The 20,417-nt window shown below is 37.4% G+C and overlaps 1 protein-coding gene across 15 annotated transcripts in view; it reads right to left on the bottom strand.

Moving 5' to 3' along the window:
- Nucleotides 1-20,417, bottom strand: part of mbnl1 (muscleblind like splicing regulator 1) — a 221,611-nt gene that overhangs the window by 45,075 nt on the left and 156,119 nt on the right. For 11 of the 15 annotated variants that reach the window (XR_010004769.1, XR_010004768.1, XM_016992054.2 and 8 more), the window contains 2 exons: nucleotides 12,340-12,510; nucleotides 8,832-8,924 (listed from right to left, as the gene is read on the bottom strand). Coding sequence is in view for 13 of the 15 variants with exons in the window: in XM_016992051.2 (XP_016847540.1) it covers nucleotides 8,832-8,924; nucleotides 12,340-12,510 (264 nt within the window). In the remaining 2 variants the exon portion in view is untranslated. The remainder of the gene's footprint in view (nucleotides 1-8,831; nucleotides 8,925-12,339; nucleotides 12,511-20,417) is intronic. The other 4 variants (XM_016992049.2, XM_016992046.2, XM_016992050.2 and 1 more) reach the window with 1 other exon arrangement.

Raw genomic sequence — 20,417 nt, 5'->3', positions numbered from 1 at the left:
AACAAAGGGCCTCTATCTTGAAAGACTGTTATTTGCAACATGCTATCACTATTTGACCAACAAGAAGCTCTGTTGATCTTTTGAAAAGATCTGGCACCTGCTCTAGAAGGCTACACTTTCAACCAAAACTGGATTCTAAACATCAAAGGTCATAGGTCACAGTTTAGATTAAACTCATAAATGGAAACATGCAATACAGTACATAGTATTAATGATAGTAAACAATTTTTTTTCCAGAGACACAATTTCTTGAAGATGGACCAGATTAAAAAACAGAACTTTTGTGAAGATGTGATCTGTTTTTCACGATGAAGACAGAGTTTCTTTCTGTAAGCATCATAGAGGTTAGAATGCCCCGTTTTGGTGAAAATAAACTATAAGTCAATTGGTGTTTGGAGAAGGATAGTCTCAGAAACACCTTTTCAAGCTTTAATTTAGTTTTGGACAAAATGTCCATATATTTAAAGTGTCTGTTTACAATAGGGGATTCTATAGTGATCTAACTTTACTTTACAATTCTTTTAAAGAAACAAAGCCATTTGCTTCCCCTAGTCAAAAGGTGACTGGAAGTGAACAAGCTTTCAAGAACAACTCAATGATTAACATGATATATTTATACTATATTTTCTGTTCGTCCTGACTCCTATGTTCCTCCATTGTTTAGAGGACATCCAAGTTCCTGGACTGTGACCTTAACGTAAGCCAGTGGTTTCCAATCTCATCTTTGCCTTGATGGTGTCAGACTAAGACTTCCATCATCAGCAGACAATTGACAGGAGTGATGGAAATGGTAATCTATGTGAGGACACAAGGGTGAGAATCACTGACAGCAACTTCATCCCAAAACTCTGAGATACTATTTGAAAAAAGTTTTAAGTTCTTCTTATCAAAGCAGCAGAGTAAAGGTTTGTATTTGTTGTCTCTTAACATCTCCCATATTTCTCCAGAATAGATTATTTCTTAACCTGTAATTATTTTCATCTCCATAAACCTAGGCTCAACCATTCTTCTAGAGTTAGAAACAAAAAAATGGATAAGACTTGGCTTTTTGGGCTCCAACCCTTCTAATCTCCCCTGGAGTATCAACTTTCCTGTGAAGATGATTTTAAGAGCTGTGATTCGCCCATTAAATAGGTCACAGCCCATCCCTATATTCAGTTTGGTATCTGTAAACTAAAAAAATGGTAGCTTATTGATTTGTTGTGTTTATATGATAGAGTAATTTATATTTCCATTTTTATCTGTAGCTATATTGAAGGAATGGGGAAAATTCAATAGAAAAAATGTGATAGGGATATATAGAATCTAATGAAGCAAACCATTAATGACCTCTTATGCTTTAGCTTAAACTAGAAAATTAGAGGGAATAATGAGCTGACATAATTTGAATCTGTTTCACAGACCTGTTTTATATACAATTTATTTCCTACACTATGGTGCTGCTGTGTAGTATTATTATATGGTGGAAGAGGAGTAAAAACCTTTTGATACACACCACGTCCACCAGCTGCCATTTAAAGACATTAGATTAAATGCTTACTGTAAATACATTTTATGTAATGTGTAGCTTTGCCTGCAAAATAATGATCCATATACTATAATGTCCACTCTGCTTTTGCAGTCAAAGGTTAACTTCATGCCGCCTACTACTTGTACTGTCACCGCAGCTGCTACTCACAGTGAAAATATACTTTCACTTATTTTGCAAGCAATGAAAAGCTCTAGGGGCTCATGGGTTTGTTATAGTAGGAAAAACAGCTTGCCTTGCTCTGCAAGGAGTGCACTTTAGAATGTAACTGTGTGCTTCACTTGCAGAATATGACCTTTCCATCTATACATACCTTTTTAAAGTACTCCTAGATTTCAGGGTGCAAAGGGGTGAAACTTCTCAAATTACATTCCAACCTATCTCACACGCTCTTTAAAAAAAAGAAAGTTAAGATTAACTAAGAATTAATTAAAATGAAAAGGAACTGAAGATAGATACACACAGTACTTCTTGTATAAGTTGTGTGCAAATATGTCGACAATATATGGTATCCAACAGGAATTAAGGATAAACACTTCGAAGAAAGAAAAACTATGGCGAGGAGGGGGGAGGAGAACTAGAAGAAGTGCTTGTATGTGAGTGTGTGTGTTTGTCTACGATTCAGTGTCATCTCTGATGTCAAATAAGAGACACATCTTGTGAATCATCTTCTTATTTTCATATTTACTGGAATAATCGTAAGTTAGAACTCAAGAGTTTGGTCTCGGGCAAGGACTCCACATTGAATGTTTCTAGAATGTTTCTAGCTCTCCAAATAACATGCTGATACTTTCCTTAATCAAGGTGCCTGACATACATAGCTTTAGTTTCTGCAAACTAAGAAAAGGTGACGGTTCTTAAGAGAGCCAGGAACTGTCATTTCAGTATCCTTTTCACGCTTATTATAAATGTCAGAAACCCAAGATGCAGGAAATGTTTAGCAAGCAGGGCAAAAGTGAAAGGGAGAAGAAGCTGATATGTTCAACAAAGATAATGACCATTCTGAAGACATCTGAGTCACCCAGAATTGCAAGCTTCACACATCAGAGAACACCGTAATAGAGAGTATGTGATGAGTTCATCAATCCCAAGGTGCTCCTAGTGTTCTTGTCATTCTTCATCTCTGTTTTGTCCCACAGTTTTCTGGGGAAAATATGTGTGTTTCCAGGCATATGTAATACTTCTTCATGAAACACTGGTTTAAGGTTTTACCTTTATAATTTAGAAACAACGATTGCACAGGGTTACAACACTAAGAAATTAGGATAGCGAGTGGCTTTTGTGTAACTGAAGCAGTAAATTACCCCCCCCCCCCTCCCTCAACTCAGGTCTTGATCAAAACTTTAAAGCAATATTTCTCACCCTTTGGACATTTAAACATTTTGGTCTTCAATTCCCAGAATTCCCTGACATTGGCCATACTTGTTGAGATATTGGATGTTGGGATGTCCAAAATATCTGGAGGGTCAAAGGTTGAGATCCTCTGCTTTGCAGGCTTGAGCAAGTTGCTGAATTCTATTCCCAAAACATTTTCAGCACCTTGGATACATCCTTCAAATCTGCAATAGGTTCACTGCCCACTGACATGGAAGCTACTAACTAGATCAATGATTCTCAACCTGGGGTCCCCAGAAGTTTTTGACCTTCAACTCTCAGAAATCCTAACAGCTGGTAAACTGGCTGGGAGTTGTAGGCCAAAAACATCTGGGGACCCCAGTTTGAGAACCACTGAACTAGATTAATAAATCTGTTTCAGAGCGGAGGAGAGCCGAAGTCCCAATGAAAGATGATCCAGTACCCCATCTGGCTTCAGTAATTTATAAGACATCTAAGTCAATGAGTGCATGGCTTTAATGGTAGATTTATTGGGTAGAATCCAGCCTTAGTCATGCTTAGAGCAAATCCACTAAAATTCACGGGACTTGGGTTAGTTAAATTAAATGCAATACTAAATTTGATTAATTTAAATTAAACCAATTTAATGAAATTATTTTAAAATTAAATTGAATTAAACTATATTAAATATCACTGATTTTAATGGGATCTATGTATGGCTAGGTCTGGAAATGTCTATTAGAAAAATGATGTCTTAAAAAGCCATAATTATCAATGAAGAAGGGCAGGAAAATGACAAGGTGCAGTGCTGCAAGACTAATTGCGTGTAAGTTTGAACAAAAAGATAATGAAGTGGAGTACAAACAAGGACAGATCCAGGGGTGCCGCTTGGACTGCACTCCTCTCGCTATAAGAGTATCAAATTAAAGGATCTGGATTATGAAATTTCTTCTACATTTTATACAGTAATAAAAAATCAAGCTGCTGTGGTATTTTTGTCAGCAGTTCAGCACTAAGAGCCTCACTGGAAATATATCATGAGCAAACTGTAAATCAAGCAGATTTTAATTGCATGCAGCTAAAATCATTTGCATATTATTTTCAGGAGTGAGTCAGATACCAAGCTAAACTTGGTAGACCTGCTGCATTTTTTTCTGCACCTGCAGTGCTCCTATACCCAAAATGGGAGACTTCAAATCCAAAAAAAAAAAAAAATACTGATAAAACCTTATTCTGTCTTTCCCTCTACTAGCATTTTTGCCTTTAATATTTTGACTTCGCTTCTTAAAAACATGAGAGCTGGAGGCTTGCTTTTATTTTATTTTTTATGAAAGGGTGGTTTTTCATGCTTCAAACATGTAACCTCATATAGTGGGGAACAATCTTAATTGTGGGGGTGCTGACAGACAAGACATCTCCTGGGTGAAATCTAAAGTTTTAGAGCGAAGTGAGAAGAATGTAAGCAATGTTTGCTTAAGGCTATACATTGCACAACCTGTCTTCCTTCTGAAATAGATCATGGGAGGGCAAAAGCCAAATTTTCAGATAGCCTGCAGATCAACTCCCATTAACCCTTGCAAACATAGTCCAATGGTTGGGGATTGTGGAAGGGAAAGTCTAAAAGGTCCGACTGTGCTTGGATGCGATTTTACAAGAGGATGCCAATACTGTACACTTCTGTGGATTGCTTCGTTTTGTACAATCATGTCATTCCACAGTATGCTGCTGCACAACATCTCAGGACAAGTTATAGATTGAGCAAGAGCTTAGAAAAATAGGTTTTGGACTACCATTGACCAGGTTGGCTGAAGAATCTTGTAGTTTAATTAATTAATTAATTAAGTTAATAACATGATGAAAATTGGATCCAGGATAGCCCGTAACATATATTAAAATATATAACTACCCCTGATCATAATAAAACAGTAAAAAAAATCAAATAAATCAATTTAAGAACATCACTGATTTAAACAATTAAAATCCCAGCCACCTATAAGAAGATGCTACTACAGGAACCAGTTACTAGTCAAAATCCTAAGCAAAAAAGGTCTCTGCTGACAGATGAAGAGCAGGAAAGGATCCAAACCTACTGCAGGGAATTCCACACCCTGGGAACAGCCACTAAGGAGGCCTTCTCACCAAAAGTTGGCCAGAAATATATATTTCCAGTCTCTGGCAGTACTGCTACACCTTTGCTCACTACAACTTTCTGGGCCCTAAGCTCCAAACAAGAGAGAGCAAGAAAAACCAAGGAGCAAAAGGGAGGAGCAAAATACACTATCCTTTCTGTCTTTTCTCCTCTCAAAGTAGTGGAGACTGCAGGAGCGATAAGGAGAACCATTTGAGAGGCATTCGTTGGGACTTCCCACCAGAAGATATTTGAAATGGCAGAGGGTAGTGAGATTATGCCAATGCTGAGATGCCACAAAGCAGCTTAATAATATGAGGAAGGAGGTTTTTTCTTCATGCAGAACATGCTTTTAAATGTTTCTTCTTTGGACTACAGGTCCCAGAATCTACCTAATAAATTCTAGAAGGTAATCATGTTAATTCATTCCAGAGAAAACAAAAATAGCACCAGAAAGCCATGTTAGTTTTTCAGGTGTTACAAATCTCTTTTTAGAAGTCCAATCAAGTTATGTTCCATATTATAAAATTTAAAATGTAATTCGTGTCTGGAATAGTGTGCTACAATGTTATGAAAGCCATGACAATCTATAGCTTCAAAGTGGGACTATTCAAATGTATGAACGGCAGGTCAATCAATGGCCAAGATGACAAAATGTCATGGTTCGGCTGGATTCAGAAATGGTATTCCTTTGAATGTCAGATGCTGGCATAATGCAAAGAGCAGTAACCATTTGCTGACTTCATGCTTCCTGCTGTATACTTCTCAGAAAAAAATCCAAATCCAACTGACCACCCTTGATCAACAAAAATTGATGAAACCAACCACTGAAACAGGAAGCTGACTGAGATGTACTCATACTCCCTTCCCAATATTCTTATGGTCTTACATTATTTCACTATAAGGGGATATTATAACTATCAATGGGGCAGTGTATCTCGTTATTTTTTGTGAAATCTGAAATTCTGCTCCAGAATATTGTCCTCATACAAGGCCTACACAAACGGTGGGACAAGAAGTTGAATAACCCTCATATCTTTAAAATATTATTTTTGAATTAAATTTCCCAGAAGCCCTCAACTATGCCCAAAAAGTAACTCCCACAGGTTTACAAACCACATGGAAAGGGGAATTATTCATTTCTCCGCAGAACTGCCAAATGTATCCCATTAGGTTTGTAACACAAACTTCAGTAGGGCACACTGACAATCAATTATACTCCTATTAAAACAACCCCTTCTAACTATATAAACAGTTATTTCTAACCTGCTCTGATTCCCACTAGGGAGAGAGGGCAGGGTAGAAATAAAATTTTATTTTATTATTATTATATAGTACAGTAGCTAGACTTTGAGATTGGGACTTTGAAGAGACAAGACCTTACACAATATGAAAACTCACCAGATAAAATTGGGCTAGTCATTCTTTCTTAATCTATAATAACTCAAAAAGCTGTGAAGAAGAAAAAAATAGGGAGGGCATGAGTCATGTATGCTTTTAGTGAGTATGCCTGCTGTTAGGAAGGTGAGTTTTAGAGTCCCTGTTAGCAGATGCCCAATGGAATGAAAGTGTTCATTTGTATTAGTGACCTTGCTAGATAATTTTTGCATTATTTTGCAGCTTTAGCCTGGAAAAAGTTATGAAGGCTGAGAATGAGGTCACTAACCCACTGGTACTGTTCGCATAGCTACTGGGAAGAGATGGATCACACTTGTGCACTTCAATTTTCTTGGTTTGTTTCTCCACTCTGTAAATCTATCTTCCATTTGCATCAGCCTGGGAGGGAGTGCATGCTTATGTCTAGTGATAGGAATTTGATTTGATAGCCAGCAGAAAGGATAGCTCAAGGTAAGACCCATGTGGGGGAATAGTTCTGCCACTGGCTGTGAAGGGTGTTCTACTCCATCAGCAAAACAGCGGCCAGGCATGCTTCTCTGCTGTGTACTATCTGCTGCATAATTTACCATCAGTAAAGCATATGCTATATCAGTAACATGTGCTGGATCAAGACAATGCTATTGAATTTAGTGCAGGAAAAGGTAAAGGTAAAGATTTTCCCCTGACATTAAGTCCACTCATGTCCAACTCCATTTGGATTCATCTCAATTTCTAAGCCAGAGAGTCGGTGTTGTCCGTAGACACTTCCAAGGGCATGTGGCCAGCATGATTGCATGGAGCATCGTTACCTTCCCGCAGGAGTGGTAGCTATTGATCTACTCACATTTGCATGTTTTCAAACTGCTAAGTTGGCAGATGCTGGGGCTAACGGTGGGCACTCACTCTGCTCTCCGGATTCGAACCTGCAACCTTTTGGTCCGCAAGTTCAGCAGCTCAGCGCTTTACACACTGCACCACCGGGGGTGCAGGAAAGTTAGGATTTAAATGTAACTACCCAATAAAGTTCTCCTTAGCTTCTCCATCATATCAGAGTATGACAAAGAGGCAGCAGCTCCTAATGTATTTCAGCTTCTCCCTTTCTTTGTTCTCCTCATGATTTTGGCTTATGATCAGACAGCTTACTGCATCAAATTGTCATGACTGTGTATAATATAACAAACCTGTTACTCTGAAATAAGTGAAGTTCCCCTGAAATCCCAGGATTTGGTATAGTAAAACCCATTTTCAGACTTCTGAAATGTTCTTGCATTCAAAAATGAAATAAGCAAAAATATACTTCCCTGCTGAAAAAGACGAAGCACAGCCTCCTTCCATTGCACTATAGACCTCTAACTTCAAGAAATGACTGTATTTTTGGTCACCCACCTCCATCCAGCTCTGCTGTGAAAATTACTTCTATTCCAGCAAAATTAAAGTGAACTGTAGAAGCAAAACCAACTTCATTGCCTGTGAGCTCAGATACAAAAGAGTATATTTGCAACCTTATTGCTGAATTGTTACCTGTCAACTTTTTTGGCCATGGGTAAAGCTTCAGCACCCAGAAACAGGGATGCAGGGATGTATAATTAAAACAGGAGCTTGAAAACTTCCAAATGCTCCCAGTGGCACTACTAACTGGGACATGATAGATGTTCTAGTACCCAAAAAGTACTACTTGGTTAAAACATTGTCTTCTTATCCCATTAGATACTTGGAAAACAAGAAGCAGAATCCCTTTTAATAGTTTTGTTGTTGCAATAAAGGGACAGTATCATCAACAAACTTTTACATTCTGTGTATTTGGTACTCCTAAATCTTTCTTAAATAAATGACCTGCTCCCCAAGTTATTAAATATTTAAACGGACATTAAGATTTGCATTTACCATTTTCTTTTTCAAAATTCCTCTTTGCTTCTCTCATCATCAAACTGCACATGTTTTTCCAACTATTTTGCTATATCCAACCGACTTCCACCCTTCAGCTGACCTAATTTATGAGACACATTTTATGTTCACCTTACATTACAGCAGTTTTAAATAGATCTTAAGAGAGAGATCCGAGTTTCCTTATTGTCCTTCAGTTTGCATTTACAACCTCCTCATTGGAAGGAATTGTTCCTTTTGAAATTAAATGTGATTGTGTTGGGCATTCCATTTTCCAATTACAGATACAGATTGAATTAGACAGTCTTATGGGCACTGTTCCCAGCATTTCAGTAACACATTTCAAACTAGATCTTGAACATCAATCAGTATTAAAACAAGATGGTTTTATTATGGCACTCTTATTGTTGATTCCATAATGAAGGCAAATCTTTTTTCTTTTGTCTAGAAATTCTGACTTCTGGTCATTATACATTTAGTAATCACTCAACATAAGGAAGTACTATTACGTCTACTTGAAAGAAAGAAAAAACACCTTAGACAGCAGAAAGAAAACCCAAAATTGTAATATTTTCTCACCTTTAGTGTTTGGTATTGATAAATGGAATCAGTGTCGATGAAATAGGCAGATCCCTCCCCCCCTCTTTTTTGGAATGTCTGAGGGATATGGTTCTATGAAAAAATAATAATAGTATTGAGTTAACTAATTAAAATATTAAGTCATTGATAATCATATTTAGTTAAAATAAACAAATAAGATCTCAAAATGATGAAAAATTTTAGCAGTGAAATAAAGCAATGGTATCTTTCCACAAACACATGTATAAATCTCAAATCCTTTACATTAATGATGGGGAACTTGTGGTCCATCAGGTTTTCTTGGGTTCTAAATGCCATAAGACCCATTCAGGTCAGGAATGGCGGGTACTGCATTACAACTGGAGGGCCCCAGGCTTTAATGGGGAAATGTAGTATGGATCTTGAGCTGAGAACTAGCTGTACTGTAAGCTAACATAAACTAGGGAAATAGGGGGAAAATACGTTAACTGATGGATTTGATCCAATTTTCCATAACTTGCAATTCTTTTTTTCTCTTTACTCCTTTTCAATGCCCTTGTTATTTGTTATGACAGGCTAGATCAGATAGTGCCATTTTTAAGAGGCATCACTTCCTGACAGGCCTTATGATTGCTTACATATCTCTGCAGGTGGCTTATTGGTGACTGTGCCTGCATTTTTTAAAAGTTGCATCTCACCAATTCATCAACAGTGAACATTTTATGTCTCTAAGACTTTATGAGAAATCAAAGAAACACAGCTAGACAGCAAAAGATTGCAACAAGATAACCTTTTTGCTCTGTGTTGATGTCTTCTGAATATGTATCATTTTTATGTTTTAAAGGAATGTCATGATGGTGAATAGGTTGACTTTCTAGTGATCTTACACTAAGCCAATTTATAACTGTGAATATATCTGACAACATGTCTTTTCTTTTGTTTAGATCCTTCTAGATTTCTTTATACATTTGGCCAAGGTGCATGACTCACTGGTATTCAAAAGCTTTTCCATTGTTTTTGCTCTAATATGGATGTTCTGGAAGATGCTCTAACTGTAGCCTGATAGAGTTATTGCTGGAGAAAAGTAGTTTTCTGACCATGCTGGTTTCAGGATCCTAGGGGTTTGGAAGGAAAAAGTAACCTTCCCAAGCTCTGGGTACAACACATTTTAAGGTCCCAGGTTCAATCCATAAGGTTTTCAATTAAACATGGAGGAAGAAAATCGAAAACTATTCACAGTTATCATGGAGAGCAGACACTGAGCAGAACTGAGAACTCTGGACTCAAAGGACTAACAGATTCATAGATTTTATAGTTAGTTACAGAACACTTAGTGTTTCTGTAACTTTAGGCAAGAAGGCCTGAACTTCAAATGGTCTCTCACCATTTAAAGATGACAACCTACATTTATGATCTATCTACACATTATAGAATTTTCAGAAAACCAAATCTGATTTCATTTTCAGATGGTAGTCATTTGTCCAGGTTTCTGCTTGTTTCTATGTCTTCAAGGAAGGCACGATTCAATTCACGAGTGTAGTCAATTATGCTAATAATTATTATTATTATTATAATTATAATAATTTATTTATATACCGCCCTATCTCCCAAAAGGGACTCAGGGCGGTTTACAACAAAGATACAGACATACAATACACAACAATATAAAAACACATTATTACACAAAAATAAAATTTACATTGAAATAACAATCAGTAAAATCACAGCAGCTTCCAATTGGGGTCAATAATGTCGTAGGTAACATAGACCATGATCAGGAAAATATGAGACTGTACAGTATATTTCATGCTTGACCCGGCATTATTAGATTCAATTTTATAAGCTTCTCATGCAGGAAAACATAAAAGCATTTATGGCCTGACTTCAGAATCAAAGAAAATCAGAGTATTTGAAATGAAGCTGATTTGGAAATGAGAGCTATATAGTTAGTTGCTATGCATTCCTCAGCCTGTCATATGCTTATTCAGAGGTAAAACACATCATGCTTAACTTAGTAAGTGTGCAAAAGATCACAGACATTAGCTGCAATGCCAAGAGAATCAATCCCACCAGAATTATCAGTGGGATTTACTTCCACCTAAATGGGTTCAGGATTGATCTGTCAGGATGAGCTGGGACAGTGTGTATAATTCACATCAATCAACAAAAGACAAGTTTGTGAGCTGATGCTAGGATATATATATCTAAAACTAAACATGAAACATGGTCCTCTCAGCCCTATCTCAAGAGTCCTCATGTTAAAGGAAAGGAAAGTCATTACTGACAAGCACTGTATGAAACTCATGAAACTTGTCATTATGCCTTGCCAAAATTACAACTGCAAACAGCAGTTCTCTTTCCTTTCCATTGCCCCACTTACTGTTTCTAATCAAAGAAGTATAATGCAGTACTGCAGGGATTCGATGGTATGAATACTTCTTTCTTCTTCCTTGTTTTGCCTGGGGTCAAAAAGCCCAGAATAGCACTGCATTCACCAAAAGGAAATGTCCATGACAAAGTTATGGAATGGTCAGTGGGGATTGTAAAGTATGATCATGAAGGAAGAACAAAACACGGTGGGCAGCAGGCTGAAGAAGCCGATAGGAAGCTGGAGAAGATGTGCAAGAGCTGGATAATGCTTCTTCAGATGATAAAGAAAGATTGCTATATAACAAAATTGCTTCCTTTTAATCAATAAATTATGTACGCCACTTGTTGGGTACCTTGGGTAAATGTCATTAAGGCTACAAGACCTGGTGGACAAGGTAGGGCTCTAGATATAACCTCACTCAGTTTAAAGAAGCTTATCGCTCTACACCAGGTGTGGAGAAGCTTTTACCTTCCCAATGTTTTAGATGCCAGCTCCTGGACACCACAGCCAGCATGAACAACAGTAGGGGATTAAGGAGGTCAATGTCCAAATCATCTAAAGGTTTTCTTCAGATTCCTCATTCCTGTTGAATGTAATACATCTGCCTCACTTCCTCACTGAGATGTGGGCAGATTGCCATGTTTACTAGTTTGTGTTCTGCAATGCATGCAAGAACATTTGGGGGTTTGCTGATTTGATTCTTCAATGAATTTGTTTAAATTATTATCTCTAGAAATCTCTAAGGCCTCCAGCATGGCTCTGTCTATCTAGGAATCTTTAGATCCTCTAGTGTGACTCTTTGATCCACACTAGCCGACCTAGAGATTCCTAGATAAAACACCTCTAGGAATCTCTAGGTCATCTAGCACAATTTTCTGATCATCTTCCATAAAATCATGCTGAAGGATCTAAAATTCCTAGATATATATTCTCCCAGGTTTTTTTTTTTTTTTTTTGCTTTCATGGGAAGCTTATGCCCCTAACCCCAGTAAAAAAAACTTGGGGGGGGGGGGGGGGGGGCTGATTGTACTCTTTCTGTAGTTGGCCAGGACTGAGGCTATAGGTGTTACTTCTGCAATACAATTCCCAACCCCTTTTCACTCCTGACAGTGGTTATAACCAACAACATTATTGAGGAATAATCAATATGATGCTCACCACTGGTTGTAATGGCGCACCAGGCATCATGGCATTGGCTAGTTGCATTTGCTGGGCCAGCATGGCCATGTTCTTCTGTTGAATCAGGTTATTGCGTCCATTGATCTCCAACTGTGTTTTTAAGTGTGGTGGTGGGTGAAGATATTTGCAGTTCTCCCTTGAACATCGTCCCTGAAACACAGCAAAATTGAACAAAAACAATGAGTTTTGCCAGCTATGAATTAATACATTTCATCACTCTGTCGAACTACTTAAATTCCATTTATCAAGTTGTTATTGTTGCTGTTGTATGTCTTCACATTGTTTATGGTGGCCTTAAGGTGAACTTACCAAAAGCTGAAACCACTACATCATGCTATCTCTCAAATTTATCAAATACCACTGTGATTTCAGCAAAACTTTCTGAGACTGCCTCTTCTTAACATTTTGTTTGTGTACACAGATTTTAATGGCAGCTCTGTATAATCTACTACAACTAACTGCTTTCCAGATTCATATTAACGAAGGTTGAAACTCAGCAATACTAGGGGGAAAAGTAGAACAGTGGTGTGGATCCTTGCCACCTAACCCCTAAAGCCACCTAAACCCAGGAGTAGCAAGGAAGCTGATGCAAAACATTCAACTAGATGTTTGCTCATTGTGGCTTACTATCTGATACACGGGGATGGGGTGAAGGGGGGGACCTACACAGGTATAATCTTGTGGCTTTGGTATGTGGTCTCCAAAGCTTGTCACAAGGTGGAACTGGACCCCCCACATAAGAATTTGAAAAGGGACCACTGTCACAGACTGCAAGTAGTAAATGGCTACAAAGGCAATTTGCAATGTATTGCAACAAACCTGTTAAGTGCCTTTTTGTGGTCACATTTCCATGTGACATAAAAGTAGGCTGAGCCCATGGCCTTGTGATAAGCAGAGCTGAATGAACCTGTCTGGTAGCACACCCTGAGCTTGAAGAATAGCTATTAGTCAACAAATTTAATGTTTTCAGTGATCACAGTTAAATGGGCAACAGTGGCATCCATTTACCCAGGGATAAATTAAAAACAAAGATATAAAGAGACAAAAAAACATCTTGGCAGAACAAATGGGTTAATCAAAATGGTTCCAATTATCTTCTTTTCCTTGTAATCAATCTAAGAAGTGGCGATGGGCATGAAAACCAGAACTTTAATTTCAGCTCAAGGCTGCTTAGATCTAACTTTGCTCTGCTCAGGTTTGTTTTCTTGTTTGTTTTACAAGAACAAATTATGCTGTACTTTTGCAGAGAAAGCTACAAAGCCTGTGTCTGTCAGGGGTCTGCCAGTGATTCAGCTTGAAACTCTCTTGTGTCAGAGTGAATGGTTTAGAACTACCCATCTGTCTCTGTTCTTGTCAACCAAATACATATGACTCTCGTTTTTTGTAGCTAGTTTGTTGTTATTTGCATAACACAGTATGTGTGATAATGGAATTTTACATAATTCTTGAGGTTGAGGTTAAGTAATACCAGTAGAACAGTCAATCAAAATAACTGTGCTGACATGGCTTTCAAAACATGTGCTTGTAATTACAATGAAAACCCTGGAGTGTATGTATGTGTGAGAACCTCCAAAAATGTGTCAGAGTTATGAAAAAATGTGACATGATAGTAAGAAGCAAAGGATGTTTGCACTGCAATACATAGTAGGATCACATATAAAGGAGGCAATTGGGCATTTAAATAAAAAGGATTGTGATTGTGATTAAACTGAAGGGGAGAAGATTAGAAATGAATGTTGTATAGTGTGAGAGAGACATTCGTTTCTTTGCACTTTGATGCAACTTTAATTGCATAGCTTCATCCTGGGGAATTCTGGTATGTGTAGTTTCACAGGGCTACTCTGAGTTCCATTTAGATGAGGAAAGTGGAATGATGATGATGATGATGTTGATGATGATAATAATAATAATAATAATAATAATAATAATAATAATAATAATAATAGATTTAAAATCCTCTGCAAATCTCAGATTTTATGTGATGTAGCCAAGAGTGGTACAGTGCTATCAAAGCATTATAATTCTGTAATTTGAAAGAGATCTTATTACATTGTTATCATTTTCATTCATAAGACTGATTGAGGGAAGAGAACACTATATAAATAAAAAAGATGAGGATAAGGATGATGACAGCCAGTGTGTTTTAGGCTGAATTAAGACTCTGGAGACCAGGGTTCAAACCACTACTTGGCCATGAAAATCCACCACGAGAACTTTGGCAAGTCTACCTGTGTGTGTGCCTTCAAGCTGCTTATCGATATGTGGTGCCCCCATGAATTTCATAGAGATTTCTTAGACAAGAAGTACTCGGAGGTGATTCTTCCACTTCCTCTGAAATATACTTTATGGAGCTAGTATTCATTAGCAGTCTCCCATCCAAGCACTAACCAAAGCTTCCCAGATCTGGAATCTGATTGTGGAAGCTTTCAGGATATTTAGGCATTACAACAACCATGAAAACCTGAAATAGAGTTTCAAGAAAAAAAAGTTTTCTTGAATTGATAACTCTCATATTCACATATAAATTGAAACCTGATACATTTATGCATTCTTAGAACAGTTGAGTATCCCTTATCTGGAATGCTGAGGTCCAACACTTTTTTTGGGGGGGGGGGGGATTTTGGAATATTTGCATATATTTAATGGAATATCTTGGATATGAGACTCAAGTCTAAATCCAAAATCCATTTATGTCTCATACAACTTGTAAACTTAATGTTTTTAATAATATTGTGAATGAAACAAAGTTTGTGTATATTGAAATATTAGAAAACAAATGTGTCACTTTCTCAGCCATCTATGTGGACCATTTTGGATTTATAGATATAAGATACTCAACAAGTAGCAATTACTCAGTGTTTTGTTGCTGGGTTGTTTTAGAGAAACCATTTTTTCCCAATGTGCATTGTTAGCCTATTTAAATCAATGCATATCTCTGGTGGCAAGTGCATTCTCCCCAGAATGCATCCACTTTGGCACAAAATCTATGAAATCCCTGACCTGTTCCTCCAGCAGCAATAAAGGATGGCCTAATTAGCTAAATATAACATTGCAATAAGACAGTAACAAACTGAACACATATACAGGTTGATCCTAAATAGATATTATACACTCTAGACCAGTAAATTGCAAAAATCTTTCAACAAGAAACTAATTGGCAAGATTCTTGGGTAAAAGATTGTTTTTGTCAAACACCACTGCCAATGATACAACCCTGTATACAGCATAATGATAAAGCCATGGTGTACTTGCCACCACCCCTCCCCAAAAAAAGAAAGAAAAGGCAGCACCTATGATAGAAACATTTAATTGAAAAAATGAAAGAAAGAAATTGTTGAAGGCTTTCATGGCAGGTATCACTGGGTTGCTGTGGGTGAAACATCAGGACAGAATGCTTCTGGAACATGGCCATACAGCTCAGAAAACTCACAGCAACCCAGTAATAAGAAATGCTTGGAGCAGCTGAACCATTTAGCCCCATTCAGAGGAATAAAGCTTTGAAAACTTACTTTTAGGAGTATAACTCCCTAAATCTCCATTCCAGCATGACTGGTGGTTGCAGTTTATTAATATTTTAAAAAATATAATTACAAAGAAAAAAAGATGAGAATGGATAATGTATAAGATATGAACATGGGCTAGGCAAATTCATTAACATAAGCTCACCATATTCCCAAAATCCATGTTTTCTTCAATACCGGTATTTATACCGGTAGCTAAAGTAATGAGCTCTTCTGATGATTCTGAACAATATTTTGGGAATGTTTATCTTTATAGCTTTGGAGCAGAAAGAAAGACCATGCGTGCAACCATGTTAACCATAAGTTAAATTTCATGTAAAAGCAATATAATCTATAATTGCATGTGCCTACAAATACCAAATTGGGTTGTTGTGTGTTTGCCGGGCTATATGTTTACCAAATTGGTGTTTTTACCAAATTGTTTTCCCATATAAAAGCATACATACAACCAACACACTCATGTTACATGATATAGGGAAGCATTATTAGTATTATCGTGATCAATCTCAGTTGAAGGCAACAGTTTCTTTCTAAGTAAGCATAATGGCGTCCAATATAGACCACATATGGATTTTACTAAGCCAAAAGAAATATTAAAGCCAAGGAAATTTTAGATATTGAGGCATAATCACTTTTTCCTTGATTGACTGGTATAGGATCATGCAAGAGCATAAGCGACTTAACAGGAGACTTTCCTGCATTTAAGTGGAGATGCCACATACTGAACATTTTGAACAAAAACCATGTCCAACATCACTGAGTTTTGCAGTTCCTCTCCTATATCAACAAAGTCCCATTTTCATTTATGAAAATAAGACCTTTTACTGCAATAAAGTTGAACAAAATACTTATGCTGTAGCCTCTAATGAATGAGGAGAGCAGCCAGGCACATCTCCATCATACCTGGGCCCTGGTATCTAGTGAGAGTCCTCTCTCCATGCCCGAACTGCCATTAATGTGACCTCTAAAGAAGAAATGGAACAGCTAGAAACTGCTGGGCTTAATCCTTTCTTTTTTCTTATGTTTTATTTAATTCGTAGACCTGAGGGTAAGGAACTACTAAACGAATTTTACGCTGTTCTGAAAAACCTTGTGGTTAAAGGCAGTATATAAGCAGTCTAAAAATAAAAGTAATACCGAAAAATTTGCTTGTTATTTATGTAAATAATATAGTAGATGCTGGAGGACTATTAAGGTAATTTTGACCTAGTCAAAACCTAGCATCCACTGGAGGGAGCTTGGGAACTGTAAAGTGACCATCCGGATATTTTGTTATTTTCTCCCCAGGCAGGAAAGGTTTGAAGTACTCTTGAAGTAGAAGCTGTAGGGATTTTTTTAATTCTACACATTTGGCATCCAAGAAAGGGGATTTTAGAAAAAGCATATCATATCCAATTAACCTGTTTTGAGTGCTTTCCTTCTCAGCAGCAAAGTATTTTGTACAAATATCTTGTTATATTCCAGTTAAACAATAAATACATTTTGGATTTCATGTGGCATAGAACCAATGGGAAACACCAGGAATGGCTTTCATTATGACTAAGAATGGAAATCTGAATTGAACTTTATGACTACAATGCAGACAAAACTAAGTGTTTCTGAATGTAATCCATTAATCAATGATCTGCGACAAAGTCACACTGTTTTGTTTTGAGTAGACCGGAATAGGATTGTACCCTGATTCTCCACTGCTTTCAATTTTAGAGAATTCAGTTCATGGGAAATAATAATAATAATAATAATAATAATAATAATAATAATAATAATAATAATAATAAACTTTATTTATACCTCACCACCATCTCCCAGAGGGACTGGGACCAGCTCACAAAGCACTCAAGGTGCAACATGCAAAATACAAAAACTGCAAAAACAATAACATAAAACAACAAGCAGTCAACACAAACATAACATCACAGTGCTCCTTAATTAAAAACAGTACAATACAGCGATTGCTGCAGGTAAAAACAACAGCAATCGATCATGATGCTGAAAAGCTGTTGACAAGAAGTGCAAATACAGCAGGTAGAATTCCTTTAAAATCACATAACATACAATTGTTGACTGAAAATATAATGTAAATCACCAGTAAGTAATTGAAAATGATTTCCTAAATACACACTAGCACCACTATGATTTTGAAATTCTAACTTTTCAAGGAAAATTGTCTTCATATGTGGTCATATAAATCCATGTCTAGCCACAGTGTCAGTCAAACCTGCCATGCTGATATGTCAGCCAACTTTTATATGAGCCACAAACATGGCTGGAGCGGAGCAGTGGAAATTATCACAGCAATTCCAAGAGAAAGTAGAGGTAACAGACAGCTTCCATTTTCTAAACCTATCTAAGATTGCAAGGCTATCCCCAAGTTACAAACATCCAACTTACACATGACTCCTTGTTACAAATGGGGTGGGACAACAGGAGGTGGGCGGTATTCTACTCCTAGGAAGGGAAATTCACTCCTGGAAGAGTTATCATGGGGAAAAGGTGTCTTCACTGAAGCTTCATTACCAAACCTTGTTTCCACAACAATCCAAAATTTTCAAAATTTCAATTGTCACAGGGACAGAAAGTGAGATGAAATCATCTGAACAGGGGCACAGAGAGCAAAAATGTTACAAAGGTGTTAATCCTTCCCTTTGCTATCCAAAACTAAAAGGAAATGGTTGCAGTTACACTTAAATTGTACCTGTTCTGACTTATATATAAATCTAACTTTAGAACAAACCAACAGATCCTAGTTTGCTAGCATTGTTTTTTTTGTGCCAAACAATCTAAACATCATTGCTAGGTTCTTAGACATATATTAACTGATGTATAATTGATCACAAGAGCAGAGGATTCTATTATAGGTGAATATATCACTAATTGCATGCTGCTGTGTATTCACCAGATTTTCAAATACTTTAGTTCTTTTCTTTTAATTCCATTACATTAGCCACACAGAAAGTTGACAGAATGCCTTCTATGTACTTGAACACATTATCATCTTAATGATATCAGCAAAGAATGTAAGCTGCATTTTCATTTAAATTGCGGATCCATTCTTTCTACCATTTTGAAGACTTTTAAAAATGCCTTTCCAATTATGATACAATTTTATAGTAGAATATTTGTGTAAATCAAAAGGCACTTTCTATTCTTCAATTGTTTGCTTTGATAATACATGACAAGGAATGTCTGGAGAACATTATGAACATCTGTTTTGATTAAGACCAAAGGGCAGTGCAATGTAGCATTTTGTTCTTGCAGTGGCCACATAGATGCCTATGGGAAGTCTACAAGTAGGACAACAGTTAAATATCACCCTCCCACTCATGCTACATAACAACTGGCATACAGTGGCATACTGTTTTTGGTAAAGGAGAAAGAGTCATCATGACTAGTAGCCACTAATTACTCCATTCCCCTTTTAAAAGCTTCCAAGGTGGCAGCAATTCCCATTGACAAAGAATGTCAACAGGGCAGTCACTAGCAGAACATGATGGCAATAGTACTCCTTCCTGAATGTTAGCTATAAACTGGAATGTATAGGTATGCTGCCTCTGATACTGGTATAGATTGCCTTATCTTGAATGCAAAAAGCATCCTCCTCAACATTCTCCAGCTTACAAAGCCAAATAGACCAGTTAGTAGAATATGCAGCTCCTCTGACATCTTTATAGTACAAAACTATTACTATCTCGTGTTGATGGACACAAACTGTAGAACTGCAAGAAACCATACCTTCACTGGCACTTTAAGCTGAAAAGGGGGGGGGGGCTAAAATGGCTTCATGGAGGTTATATAATGCACCTTTGAGCCACATAACAGAAGTCACAGGATACACTGGAACTTTCCTAAAACTTCAGTGTAACCCACGACTTCAAACACACATAATTAATTGTGCCATTTCCTATGTAGGAAGCGGCCATGGTTGGTTACACTGCCATTCTGCTTTTCTAGAGTTTGGGTAGTTTGGGAACAAGAAATGGCCCCTACCTTGGTCCCTCAAATTGCTTTTTGTGGTGCCCAACGGAAACAAAAATAACACCCTTTGTTGCCTGGAGCGATTATATCCAGAGAGCTGAGGTGATCTTGCCTCTATGTTCTGGATATCACCACTCCAAGTGCCAAACAGTGTGCATTTTTATGCCTGGTAAGTACTACAAAGAGCAGCTCTAGAGGGCAAGGTAAGAGTTGTGGGCAAGTGGCACTGTCAGGATCATTCCGGGGGGGGGGGGGGGGAGGTGTAGCTTCCATCCCGGTCTCTGGTGATGCTAATCCAAAGCACCCCACTCTGGATTAGCATCGCATTTTCTGGCTTGTCAAGATGCATCCCATGAGATGCTTCCTGCCAAGCTCATTGGACTACATCCAGTGAGACTCATTTGCAAATGCAAAGCATATACAAAATGGTTCCTCTTTCCCAGATACTGTTATAATCCAATAAATTCTACAAGCAGAAATGGGAATATGTTCCCTCCTACTGCAGATTTCCATGCAGGAAAATACATTCGGGAATTCTCAGATCCTTTCGAACATAACTGA

Source organism: Anolis carolinensis, chromosome 3 (genome assembly GCF_035594765.1).
Source record: "Anolis carolinensis isolate JA03-04 chromosome 3, rAnoCar3.1.pri, whole genome shotgun sequence".
Lineage (NCBI taxonomy): Eukaryota > Metazoa > Chordata > Lepidosauria > Squamata > Dactyloidae > Anolis > Anolis carolinensis.
Note: the sequence above shows the minus strand (reverse complement) of the source record. Positions and strands in the feature narration are given on the sequence as shown.